The sequence below is a fragment of the Dasypus novemcinctus genome, chromosome 16 (genome assembly GCF_030445035.2).
Source record: "Dasypus novemcinctus isolate mDasNov1 chromosome 16, mDasNov1.1.hap2, whole genome shotgun sequence".
NCBI classification, from domain to species: domain Eukaryota; kingdom Metazoa; phylum Chordata; class Mammalia; order Cingulata; family Dasypodidae; genus Dasypus; species Dasypus novemcinctus.
Genome location: NC_080688.1, coordinates 63064448 through 63077957, shown reverse-complemented (window position 1 = coordinate 63077957; position 13510 = coordinate 63064448). Strand labels below are relative to the sequence as shown.

Here is a 13510-nt window from a genome sequence, read left to right as displayed (position 1 = left end):
TATTAAATTTTTGTTTTAAAATTTATTTTTTATTTATTCCCCTCCCCTCCCCCGCCCCGTTTGTCTGCTCTCTGTGTTCATTCACTGTGTGTTCTTCTGTGTCTGCTTGTATTCTCATTAGGCAGCCCTGGGAACTGATCCTGAGACCTTCTGGAATGGGAGAGAGGTGATTATTCTCTTGTGCCACCGCATCTCCCTGTTCTGCTGCGTCTTCTTATTCTCTTCCCTCTGTGTCTCTTGTTGCATCATCTTGCTGCACCAACTCTCTGCATTGACTGGCACTCCCGCGCGGGGTGACTGTCCCACTCTGGGTGATATTCCCATGCAGGGCGGCACTACTGCGCGGGGCTGCACTTCTGCGCAGGGCTGGCACTCCGCGAGGGCTAGCTTGCCCACACCAGGAGGCCCTGGGCATCGAACCCTGGACCTCCTATATTGTAGATGGGCGCCTAGTTGGTTGAGCCACATCCGTTTCCCTTAAGTTGTTGAATAAAGTTGCATATGCTATTATTTCAATTTAAAGAAATTTTTTAAGTGTTTGTGGTTATTATGTTCCTTTTCTCATTCTTAAGACTATTTTTTTTCTTTCCATTCTTTTGAGTCAGACTTTACAGATTTTGTTTTACTGCATTTTGCCTTTGAATTAATGGTTTTTTGCTTTTACCCTTTAATTCCTCATTCCTATTTTATTTTGGTTTTGTTTTTACTTTCTGCCTTTTGAATTAACTACTTAATTTATTTTAAATAGCATTTAAGCAGATGTTTTTCTAAGCTTTGACTTATTTTACAGATTTGAAATATAGTGTTTTCTTTATTGTTTCTTTTAAATAGTTGACTTCCAATTTTTATTTCTTTGGTTTAGGATTTACTAGGAAATGTAAGGAAGAGATACACTTAAGGTCCTCTAGTATAGGGAGATTTAATTATTGGAAATATATGATTTCACAGGAATATAGGACCAGGAACTGGGGCTTCTCTTTTGATGTTTGAAATGGGGAATAGTTAGAAATTGGTGTGCCTTCTTATTTGTCACAATTTCCTTTATGACAACAGCCTGTCTACTCTTTTGACTTATCAGTCATGCTCATATATGTTTGTAGAGGTTATTCATTATCCAGTTATATTTATAAATGAAGATGTAGATTGTTTTAATAGTCTACCTGGAATATGCAGTATTACAAGTTATTTGTCAGTTTTCCTCAGCTACTCTTGTTCTCACTCTATATTATTTACCACAGCAGAAGGAGAATCTACAAAGTTTGTTTAAATCTTTAACATGACTTCTGAACTATTAGAGTTCCTCAAATTCTGCATTATTTTTGTCAGTTTTCATCTCACATTTACAAGAGTTGAAAAGGAGTCTTGGAAATGTTTTTACTCATTGCTGACTACATATAACTAACATATTTGCATGTTTGATGAGGTGTTTTCTAAATGTAGCACTTTTAACTTTAATTCTTATATGTAATGATTCAGATATATAAAGTTCTTGCTTTAAAAACCTTCATAATTTTGATATTTAAATTTGATAAAAACAAGTCATAGTCTTAATTTGAGTTAGATTTTCTTCAGAAATCCAATTATGTATATTAATCATGCAAGCATAATTGTCCATAGTTTGTAGAATTTCCTTTAAGTTGGTCAGCAATCATTTTTTGTGAAGTTCCTCTATGTAGAACACATGGAAATTGTAGCAGAAATGTTAGAGGCCAGACTTTGGGAGCCTTTGGGAGGTAGTGGAGTAGAGTGAGAAAAGTCTACTTAAAAAAAAAATTAGACTAAAGATAAAAGTCTTCAGAGGCTGGTGGCTATTCAGAACTGAAACCCGTTCTTGGTAGTATTCATAGCAGGCTAGCTTTACCCTGAGAGTCTCTAATAACCCTTCCCATGCGCTCTAAAAACTGATAAAAGAAAAACTTCTCATGCAGTTTAGGATCTCACAGCTTTATTTGAACGATTCATGAAGCAGGCAGCATCCCATTCAGAAAATGGAGGGGCGCTCCACTGAGGGAGTGGAAAGGGGAAGCTCATATAGGCTGAACATGGAAGCAAGTAAAGAGGTGTTCTGATTTGGCTGACATTGTTTCCATTTCCCAAGGGGGGTTTCTTAAAAAGTGGGGAGCAGATATACATTGATCAGTATGATTTGCTTGTCCATTCTGATAAACTGTTTCTACTAGACCAAAACTGGTTTTATCACCAAGTATCATTTATCAGCACCCTTGCAGGGTGTGTTCCATTTTTACCGTTGTTTTTGTCTTCTGGAAAAGCCCTTCTTGAAAAAGGGTCTTCTCCTGGCAACACCTAATACAGCTTACCATTTTATTTTGCTTAATATCACCATACTGAAATTTGCTTGAAGACTTGAGTTAAAAAACATAGACATCTGGGAAGCGGATTTGGCCCAATGGATAGGGTGTCCACCTACCACATGGGAGGTCCACGGTTCAAACACCGGGCCTCCTTGACCCACGTGGAGCTGTCCCATGGGCAGTGCTGATGCATGCAAGGAGTGCGTGCCACGCAGGGGTTTCCTCCGCGTAGGGGAGCCCCATGCGCAAGGAGTGCGCCCCGTAAGGAGAGCCGTCCAGCGTGAAAGAAAAGTGCAGCTTGCCCAGGAGTGGTGCCGCATGCATGGAGAGCTGACATAACAAGATGATGCAACAAAATGAAACACAGATTCCTGGTGTCACTAATAAGGATAGAAGCAGTCATAGAGAACACACAGCGAATGGACACAGAGAGCAGACAACTCGGAGGTGGGGGGAGGGGAAAGAAATAAAAAAATAAGTCTTTTAAAACAAACAAGCATAGACATCATTTTAAGAAATGAGAACCCAGCAAGATTTGCCAAAAATCTGGCTTCAGAATCCAGTGGTTCCATGTTCATAGTTTTAAGCCATTATCTCTTTCTTCCTTTTTGTTTGCTTGTTTACAAGAGCTAATAGTCATTTGTTTTAGCCTCCTTTGCCATATAATTTGACCATTAGAAATATGTTAGGGAAACGGACTTTGGCCCAGTGGTTAGGGCGTCCGTCTACCATATGGGAGGTCCGCGGTTCAAACCCCGGGCCTCCTTGACCCGTGTGGAGCTGGCCATGCGCAGTGCTGATGCGCGCAAGGAGTGCCGTGCCACGCAAGGGTGTCCCCGCGTGGGGGAGCCCCACGCGCAAGGAGTGCGCCCGTGAGGAGAGCCGCCCAGCATGAAAAGAAAGAGCAGCCTGCCCAGGAATGGCGCCGCCCACACTTCCCGTGCCGCTGACGACAACAGAAGCGGACAAAGAAACAAGACACAGCAAATAGACACCAAGAACAGACAACCAGGGGAGGAGGGGGAATTAAATAAATAAATAAATAAATAAATAAATAAATAAATAAATAAAAAGAAATATGTTAGATGAGACCTCCTAGAAATTTCTTTTTGAGAGCCAAGCTTAGGCAGGGTGACTTTGTGCTGTTCTGTTTTCTTTCTGTAAAACTAGTCTCCTTAAAACAAAGACTATCTGAAAATAAATTTGAGGAAGGAAGCTAAGTAATGACTCTGAGCTAGTCTAGTCTCCAGAAGGAATCACATATACTTGTATCTGTATCACTTCCTTTGTTGGTATTAGTGTTTTCCATGATTTAATGTTGCCTATACCACTGTAAATATAAGCAAACCTCACTTCAAATATTTATTGGGAAAGATGATTTGCATTCATTGCTTGGAAAGACACTTCCTGAAAAGTTATCATAGGCCTTTTTGTGCATGAAACCTTGAGTGATAAAGTTGTAATGGATGTATCATGAAATAGGCAAAAATTTGGTTTTCCATTCTTGTCCAAAGCATAGGGGTAAGATAAGTAAAGTAATATCTTAGACATGGAGGAAATACAGCAAGTTAAAATATAATGACCATAGCTTGCAATGTGGTATATGTTATTAGAATATGATTTAGAGCTGTACTGTCCAATATGGTAACCACTAGCCATGTGTGGTTAAAATGTGGCTAGTCCAAATTGAGATTTGCTGCATAAGTGTAAAATATACACCAGATATTGAAGCCTTAGTACAAAAATTTATCCTATTGACACTTTTAAAGATTATTGGTTACATGTTGAAATGATAATATAAATAAAATATTAAAATTAATTTCTTTCATTTTACTATTAATGTAGTTATTAGAAAGTTTAGAATTATATGTCTGGGTCACATTATATTTATATTGGACAGTGCTCCTTTACAGTAAAATGGTTGCTGAGATTGCCACTTAATTTTCTGTTTTACTGTATAAAACATGGGGACGTTAACTATAGTGCATGGAGTAGACATGATACAGCATGTGTATATATACTGTGGTGTATTTATTTATTAGATTACTTTGATATTTTTAATTTGTTTGCTTTTGGGAAAACTAGCAAGAATTATTCCAGACAATTATTTAAAAGTCAAATGGACTTTTGCTTCTGAACTACCTTTAAGACTTAAAAGTGCAGAACAGAGGAATTGTTACAGAGCAGCGCCAGCACTTGGATGCTGATGCTCAGGCACTATGCTGAGGTGAAGAACAAGTCGAGATGGAATCCCAGGCAGTTGTGTGCCCCGCTCAGGAGGTGGGGGGGCAAGGGGGGGGATTCTGGGGTCATCTTGATTGGTTGCTTAAGATAGGTTTTCCAGAAAGGAGTTTTGGCCAGCTCCAGGTCTTGCTACTTTTTCTCACCTCTTGAGTTCAGAATTGATGAAAAATCCCTAAGAAGATGGATTCCTTAGGCAGCAAGTGGATAAAAATATTTATTAGTGGGTTTTTTTTTTTTTTTAAATAAGAGGTGAGATGCAAAGCAGGAACTGTTCTTAACCTTGGTTTTATACCGAAGAACAAGTAGTTGAGTGTAGTAGAGTGGCTTGGAGGGGAGATTGCCATTTAAGATTCATGACCACTTGTTTCCTTACTCTTCAAAAGTCTTTTTCTCATTTGGTTACCCAGCTGGGGAACTTAATCGTTTTAAATGTTTGACTCCTAAGTAAGATATACATAATTTTCAGCTTTAATATTTATAAGTATCTTCATTTTCTTAGATTGTCTGTTTCTTAGTACTTGGATGGGGGAAAAGTCATTGGATTTTGGATCAAAATTCTGTCTTGATTTTGTAGATTTGCTTCTCAGCATTAGAAGTTTTACTTGTAACATTGTAAAAAATCAGAGTATTTTTGTTCTGTTGCAAGTAATCTGTAATAAGTTTTGGCTTGTGTATTGGTAGGGCTTAGTTTTGAAAAAGTATTTTCATTGGTCATAGATTTCATACTCAAAGTACACATGGGTTTACATTTGAGCATAATCAGATAATAAAGTGATTAATAGAAGCTAATAAACTGTAGATTACCAAAATTAAGGATACAGCAAAATACAATTAACATAATTTAAATGAATGTAAATTGGGAAGGGGGTGGTCTTATAAACAGTAAGGGTTCTAAGCGATGGGTGAAAATGCTACTTCATTACCATATGCCATGTGATAGAATGCTGGAAAAATCAGATTTTACAATATAGTTTAGATAGGAGTTTTATTTACTTGAGGGTAACTGTTGGCTTATTTCCCTTTTTGTTTTTCTTTCCTTTCAGAATATGGTTTCTAGTTTTAGGGTGTCTGAACTACAAGTGTTGCTAGGCTTTGCTGGACGGAATAAGAGTGGGCGCAAGCATGACCTCCTGATGAGGGCTCTGCATTTATTGAAGAGTGGCTGCAGCCCTGCGGTTCAGATTAAAATCAGAGAATTGTATAGACGCCGATACCCACGGACTATTGAAGGACTTTCTGATTTATCCACAATAAAATCATCGGTTTTCAATTTGGATGGTAGCTCATCACCTGTAGAACCTGACTTGGCCGTGGCTGGAATCCATTCATTGCCTTCCACTTCAGTTACACCTCATTCACCGTCCTCTCCTGTTGGTTCTGTTCTGCTTCAAGATACTAAACCCACGTTTGAGATGCAGCAGCCATCTCCCCCAATTCCTCCTGTCCATCCAGATGTGCAGTTAAAAAACTTGCCCTTTTATGACGTCCTTGATGTTCTCATCAAGCCCACGAGTTTAGGTAAGCAATCAGTTTCTTCTGGACAAGAGAGTAAATAAAACAAGAAGCCTTCAAGTACTGATTAATGATTTGCTGTTACAATTTGAGGCATTAATGCCAAATGTTTAAATGTGCAGATAAAATTTTGGCAAGTATGACAAATCTAATACAAAACAATTCACATCCCTCAAGCTTTATTTTTCTTACGATTTAGAACTTAGTTGCTTCTGTATGAATGGGAACAAACATAATCTTATTTATTGCCTGTGATCCTGCATTTTAATACATTTACAAAGAAACTTAGTTTATGTTTAACATATCTTTTAAACAGTTTTCCTATGGAAAAAAACTTTTTAGTTTTAATTTGGAATTAAAGTGCCATAGGGAATTTGACATGCTTTTTAGCTTTTCGTTTAATATCCATCAACTTCTCAGAAGTTTCAGAAATTTTAGCATATTAATAAAAGATGTTATGTATAGTTTATTTGCTTATTTATTTTTTCCTAACTTGATGACTTCTGTGTTGTCATGGAATAATTTTTATACTCCTAATGAAATTATTTACTGAGGTATTTGGATTTACTGATGAAATAAACTGCTTGGGATTATGTTCTGTATTGAAAATTTGTCAGCAAATAATTGATAAAGTAAAAAATATGTCAGAAAAATTAAAAACACAGCAAAGCTATATATCTAAACTACTAACATTTAGCTGCAGCCCTAAGAATTGTACATGTGTATTGCATATGCATATGCTAACTCTGGAAGCATTCGATTTTCAAATGTTAAAGCTTATGGTTTGTGGAAACCCCTCTGGGTAAGTTGACAAAATCATTAAGAGAGCCTCAGATACTGGCATTTAATTTGGTGAATTCACTAAAGGTCTTGTGGCTGTATGAAGCAAGAAACAGTTGTTGGGCAGATCCTTTAGTTTATCCACCCTTTCCATCTTTTTTGCTATTTTTATATCTTGTACTTAACCTGGGTTATAAATCCTGCCTTTCAATGCTTTTACTTTTGCTTTAAATAGTTATCTTTTTAAGGAAATTGCAAGAAGGAAAAAATACCAATTACTTACTGTTTGTGTTTTTTTTTAGGGTACAGGTTTGATTTGGTGTGTGTGTGTATATATATATATATTTTCAAAGCTTGGCTATTTCCTTTTATATTTTTTGAAGTGTATGTCTGCTGGCATGTAATTCTCTTAGCTTTTGTTTTTCTGCAGTCACTATATGACCCTGTTTTTGAAGGTATTGAATTCTTATTTGGTAGTTTTCTCCTTTTCACTCACAATGTCCTAGCATTGTGTTCTGGCTTACATTGCTTCTGATGAGAATTAGCCTGTATTCATATTCATATTCATATTGTAGTTCCTTTGTATTTAATGTCTTTTTTTTTTCCTGGCTGCTTCCAAAATTTTGTATTGATCATTGGTTTTCAGTAATTTGATTATGATGTGACTTTGTAGTATTCCTTGTATTTATCTTCTTGGGGTTTGTTCTGTAAGTCCTTTTTTCCTCCATCGAAGTTACTTTTTATTCTGTCCTGGGTTTTTTTCTTCTGACCTATTTTCATTCTCTTCTCCTTCTTGGACTCCTTTTATACTTACGTTAGACCTTTTGATATTGTCCTCTGGGTCCTTAGAGGCTCTGTTGACTTTTCTTCAATCCTATTTTTCTTATTGTTGTGAAATTTTCTATTGGCCTTCTTTATTTGCACTTACTCATTATTTAGTGAATTTTGTCCAGCGAAATTTCTATTTCAGCTTCATACTTTTTGGGTCTAGAATTTACATTTATTTTTTGTGTAGTTTCCACATCTCTGTTGATATTCCCTATCTGTTCTTCCTTTAAACCATGTTTCTTAAATTCTTTAAAAAACATAGTCTTGGAATATTTATAGCACCTACTGGGCTATCAAAGAGTTGTTTTCCATTGATTGTGTTTTATTTTTATTGTGAATCACTTTTCCTATCTCTTTGCATGTGTAGTGATTTTCCTGACTTCTCTAATGTAGTGATCTCAGTATTCTTAAGGATCTTTTTTTTGGTTTATCTCAGTCTTTGTTAATATGTGTTTAGAGTAGACCTTACTCTAGGGAATGACCCTTAGTCTTAAGATGTCATCCTTAATGGCATCTCGGATACCAGGGGTTTAAATTAAGCGTCAGTGAGCTTTTTCTACTCTTGCCCAACTGGAACTTCCAGTGTTTTTCAGCATTGCTCAGTCTCTAATATTTCTATTTTGTTTTCAGTCCTGTAGCTAGTTTCCACTCTTTTGCTCTCAGGTAGTTTAATCTTGTTGCATGTGCAGCCCAGCCCTTAGCCAAGTTCTTGATTGAGCCCTCATGCTGATTTCTGATGGGTCGCGTCCATGGTTTACTCCTCACCTATTATCTTTACCTGAAGATTCCAACCACTTCATCTACCTTGAACTCTATTCTTTGCCTTCTCATCTCTGTGGAACTGCCACTGTGCTTGGCCTTGAGCATACTATAAAGCATTCAGGAAATTGTTACCAGGTAGGCAGCTGGGGTGATAGTGGAGCTGCCTTCATGTAGTTTGCCTTTTCTCTAGGATTGCAGGCTTCTGCTGCCTCTTGTCTGTCACTTATGCCTTATATATTTTGTCTAGTATTATGATAGTTTAGGATAAGATGTTGAAGTTGACACCAGTGCTAGTTGGAAGCAGATTCAGTATAATAATCTTTACCATTTTTCCATCAGGATCAGCCAAACTGTACATTCAGTTTGTGTACTTGCTTTTGTCCTATTTAATACATCATGAAGACTTTCCTTGGCCACTATTTTTAATGGACTTATTTATTATTATTATTTTAAATGCATTTTTTATTAGAGAAGTTGTGAATGTAAAGAAAACAGTCATGCATGTGCAGAAGTCCAATTCCCTCCACCAACACCTTACATTGTTGTAAAATATTTGTTACAGATTATGAGAGAACATCATCAGTTACCACTAACTATGGTCTATAGCATGAATTTGGTATATTTTTTCCATACTCCACTCTTACTGTTAACACAGTACCTTCTTTTCGTTAATGTAAGAATATTACAATATTGCTGTTAACTATAATCAGAAGTGACATTAATTATATTTTTCGATAAATGACATTAATTGTATATTTCCCATGCATCACCATATTCTTACCACCGTGTTATAGTGATGTGCATTTGCTCTAGTTTATAGATGAAAAATATTCTTGTGTTTGTATTATTAACCACAATCCTTATCCACCTCCAGGTTCCCTGTGTTATTCAGTCCCAAGATTATTCTCCAGCTTTCTTTCAATTGACATTTACATCTTTAGACTACCCCTTTCAGCTGTGATCTCATTTATAAACCAGTGTTATACTCAATTACTATCAACTCTATTTCCACACTTTTAAAGTCCAGGTAATTAAAAATTCTACATATATTAAGCATCAGTACCCCTTTTCAGTCCTCATACTATTTGCCAGTAACCTGTACTCTAGATTTTAACTCATATGTTTATTCTTTGTATTTAGTTCATACTAGTGAGACCATACAATAATTGTCCTTTCGTGTCTGGCTTATTTCACTCAGCATAATGTCCTCAAGGTTCATCCATGTTATCATATGTGTACCATTTTCATTTCTTCTTACTGCAGCATGGTATTCCATTGTATGTAAATATCTCCTTTTGCTTATCCATCTGTTGTTGGACGCTTGGGTTGTTCTCATCTTTTGGCAATTGTGAGTATTGCCGCTATGAATATTGGTGTGCAAATGTCTGTCTGTCACTGTTTTCAGTTCTTCTGGATATATTTCTAGTAGGGGGATTGCGAGATCATATGGCAGTTCTATATTTAGCTTCCTGAGGAATTGCCAAACTGTCTTCCACAGAGGCTGCACAATCCTCCCCAGCAGTGAAGAAGTGTTTCTATTTCTCCACATCCTCTTCAGCATTTGTTTTCTGTTTTTTTAAATAATTGCCATTCTTTGAAGTGTGAGATGTTCTTATTGTTGTTGTGATTTGCATTTCCCTAGTATTGACATTGAATATTTTTTCATGTGCTTTTTTGCCATTCGTATGTGTTTTCTAAATATTTAATATTTTCTCCATTCAGTGGGCTGCTTTTTCACCTTCTTGACAGTCTTTTGATTCACTAAAGTATTTCAGTCCCATTTATCCTTGTTTTCTTTCGTGCTTGTGCTTTCAATGTAAGGTTTAAGAATCTGCCACCTACCACCAGGTCTTGAGGATGTTTCCCTACATTTTCTTCTAGGAGCTTTATGGTTCTAGCTTTTATATTCAGGTTTTTGACCCATTTTGAGTTAATTTTTGTATAAGGTGTGAGGTAGCGGTCCTCTTTATTTCTTTTGGATATGGACATCCAGTTCTTCCAGCACTGTTTGTTGAATAGACTTTACTGACACAGCTGGGTGGTTTTGACAGCCTTGTCAAAAATCACTTGACCATAGATGTGAGTGAGGGTCGATATTGGCCGTACCATGCTGTTTTTACCACTGTAGCTGGGAAATAGAATTTAAAGTCCAGAAATGAGAGTCTTCCAACTTTGTTCTTCCTTTTTAAGATGTTTCTTGCTATTGGGGCCCATACCCTTCCATATAAGGTAGAATTTTTATTGGAATTGCATTGAATCTGTGTACCAGTTTGGGTAGAATTGACATCTTAATGATATTTAGTCTTCTAATCCATGAACGTGGAATGTTCTTCCACTTATTTAGGTCTCCTTTGATTTCTTTGAGCAGTACTTTGTAATTTTTTTAATACAAGTGCTTTACATCCTTGGTTAAGTTTATTCCTAAATATTTTATTTTTAATCACTATTGTAAATGGAATTTTTTCCTTGACTTCCTCCTCAGATTGCTCATTACTAGTATATAGAAATACTACTGATTTTTGTTTATTAATCTTGTCTCCTGCCACTCTGCTGAAACAGTTTATTAGCTCTAGGAGCTTTGTTGTAGATTTTTCGGTACTTCCAAGGTATAGACCCTATCAGCTGCAAATAGTGAAACTTTTACTTCTTCCTTTCCAATTGGATGCCTTTTCATTCTTTTTCTTGCCTGATTACTCTACCTAGAACCTCTGGCACTATATTGAACAACAGTGGTGACAGTGGGCATCCTTGTCATATTCCTTATTGCAACAGGAAAGCTTTCACCATTGAGTACATTGAGTACAGTTTAGCTGTGGGTTTTTCATATATGGCTTTTTATCATGTGGAGAAAATTTCCTTCAATTCCTGTCTTTTGGAGTATTTTTTATCAAGAAAGGATACTGTGTTTTGCCAAATGCCTTTCCTGTGTCAATCAAGATGATCATATGGTTTTTATTCTTTGATTTATTAATTTGGTGTAATATGCTAATTATTTTCTTGTGTCGAACCACCCTTGCATGCCTGGTATAAAACCCACTTGATCATGATGAATAATTCTTTTAATGTGTTCTTGGATTCAATTAGCAAATACTTTGAGGATTTTAGCATCTGTATTCATTCTGAAAATGTGCCTGTAATTTGCTTTTTTTGTAATATTTTTGTCTGGGTTTGGTATTAGGATAATATTGGCTTCATAGAATGAGTTTGGTGTGGGAGTCGACGGACCCGAGGGTATCGGGAATGAAAGATAAAGATTGGGTTCAGGGGATCTGCGAGCATTGAAGCCTCTAGCTCATCAGACAAGTTTATTAATCTCAGGGGCTTCTTTATATACCCCAAGCAATTGTGAGATCCAGCAACTATTCTAGCTAACTATTCCTGTTACCTCATTCTAAATAACACAGTGCACAGTGGATAAGATAGTTACCAAAGCTCATAATGTTCTATTATATTATTGAAACAAATATACTCATTAATCTTGTTGCCCAGGTTATTTGAAATACCAAGTCTGGGTTCTGCTGGAATGTTATGTTTCCCAGAGAGATTAGCCACCTGCACGTATATCTCTAGGGACAGCATGACCCAGTGATCAGAAAATAACTTGCTTCCATGGAAACAACATGCCTTTGTTTCCTACAGTTTGGTAGCATTCCTTTTTGTTCAATTTTTGGAAAAGCTTGAGTAAAATTGGTATTAAATCTTCTTATACTGCTTGGTAGAACTCACTTGTAAAGCCCTTTGGTCTAGAGTTGTTTAATGATTGTTTCCCCCCCCCCCACCTCCATGGCTGCCTCATCTTGCTCACTATTTTTGCTTGTTGCTGCTCATTGTTTTTTGCTCACTGTCTACTTGTGTTTTTTTCTTTAGGAGGCACTGGGAACTGAACCCAGGGTCTCTGTGTGGGAGGCAGGCACTCAACTGCTTGAGCCATATCTCCTTCCTGCTTGTTTTTGCTTGTTGTCTGCTCATTGTTTTTGCTAGTTGTCATCTCAGTGTTTTTTGCTAGTTTTTTCTCGTCTGCTTGGTTTTTGCTTAACGTCTGCTCGTTTTTTGTTCGTCTTCTTTAGGAGGCACTGGGAGCCAAACCTGGGGCCTCCCATGTGAGAGGCAGGTACCCAACTGCTTGAACCATGTCTGATCCCTAATGACTATTTTAATCTCTTTACTAGTGATTGGTTTGTTGCAGTCTTCTGTTTCTTCTAGGGTCAGTGTAGGTTGTTCACATGTTCCTAGGAATTTTTCCATTTCATTCACATTGTCTAGTTGGTGTACAGTTGTTTATAGTATCCTCTTATGATCTTTTAATTCTAAGGGGTCAGTAGTAATATCCCTGTTTTCATTTCTGATTTTATTTATTTGCATATTCTCTCTTTCTTTGCAGTCTAATGGCTTGTCAATTTTATTAATCTTCTCAAAGAATCAACTTTTGGTTTTGTTAATTTTCTCTATTGGTTTTTGTACTCAATTTTACTTATATCTGTTCTGATCATTATTTCATTCCTTTTCTTTGCTTTGGGATTAGTTTGCTCTTCTTTTTCTAGTTCCTCCAGCTGTGTAGTTAGGTCATTGATTTTAGCTCTTTCTTCTTTTTTACTGTAAGCATTGAGGGCTGTCAGTTTCCCTCTCAGCACTGCCTTCACTGCATCCCATAGATTCTGATATAGTATGTTCTCGTTTTCATTGTCTCGAGATATTTATTGATTTCTTTTGCAGTTTCTTGACCCACTGATTATTTAAGAATGTGTTGTTTAATCTCCATATATTTGTAAGTTTTCTCTTTTTCGCCTGCTGTTGATTTTTAGATTTCATTATGATCGGAGAAAGTGCTTTGTATAATTTTTTTTCTAAGATTTATTTATGTATCTTCCCCCCTTCCCATCCTCCCACCCTGCTGTTTTTGCTGTCTGTGTTGTCTTCTCATTTTCACTCCTCTAGGATTCACCGGGATTCGATCCTGGAGACTCCTGATGTGGAGAGAGGTTCTCTGTTAATTGTGCCACCTCAGTTCCTGGTTTCTGCTGTGCTTCACGTTGACTCTTTCCTTCTTTCTCTTTTGTTGTGTCATCATCTTG

At 36.8% G+C, this 13510-nt stretch overlaps 1 protein-coding gene across 33 annotated transcripts in view; it reads left to right on the top strand.

The window, feature by feature from the left end:
- PIAS2 (protein inhibitor of activated STAT 2) overlaps window positions 1-13510 on the top strand; it is a 118426-nt gene that overhangs the window by 21479 nt on the left and 83437 nt on the right. For 32 of the 33 annotated variants that reach the window (XM_058277634.2, XM_071208549.1, XM_058277625.2 and 29 more), the window contains one exon: window positions 5600-6074. In XM_058277634.2, the coding sequence (XP_058133617.1) occupies window positions 5600-6074 (475 nt within the window). Of the gene's footprint in view, window positions 1-121; window positions 167-5599; window positions 6075-13510 lie in introns of all 33 variants that reach the window. The other variant, XM_071208536.1, reaches the window with a different exon arrangement.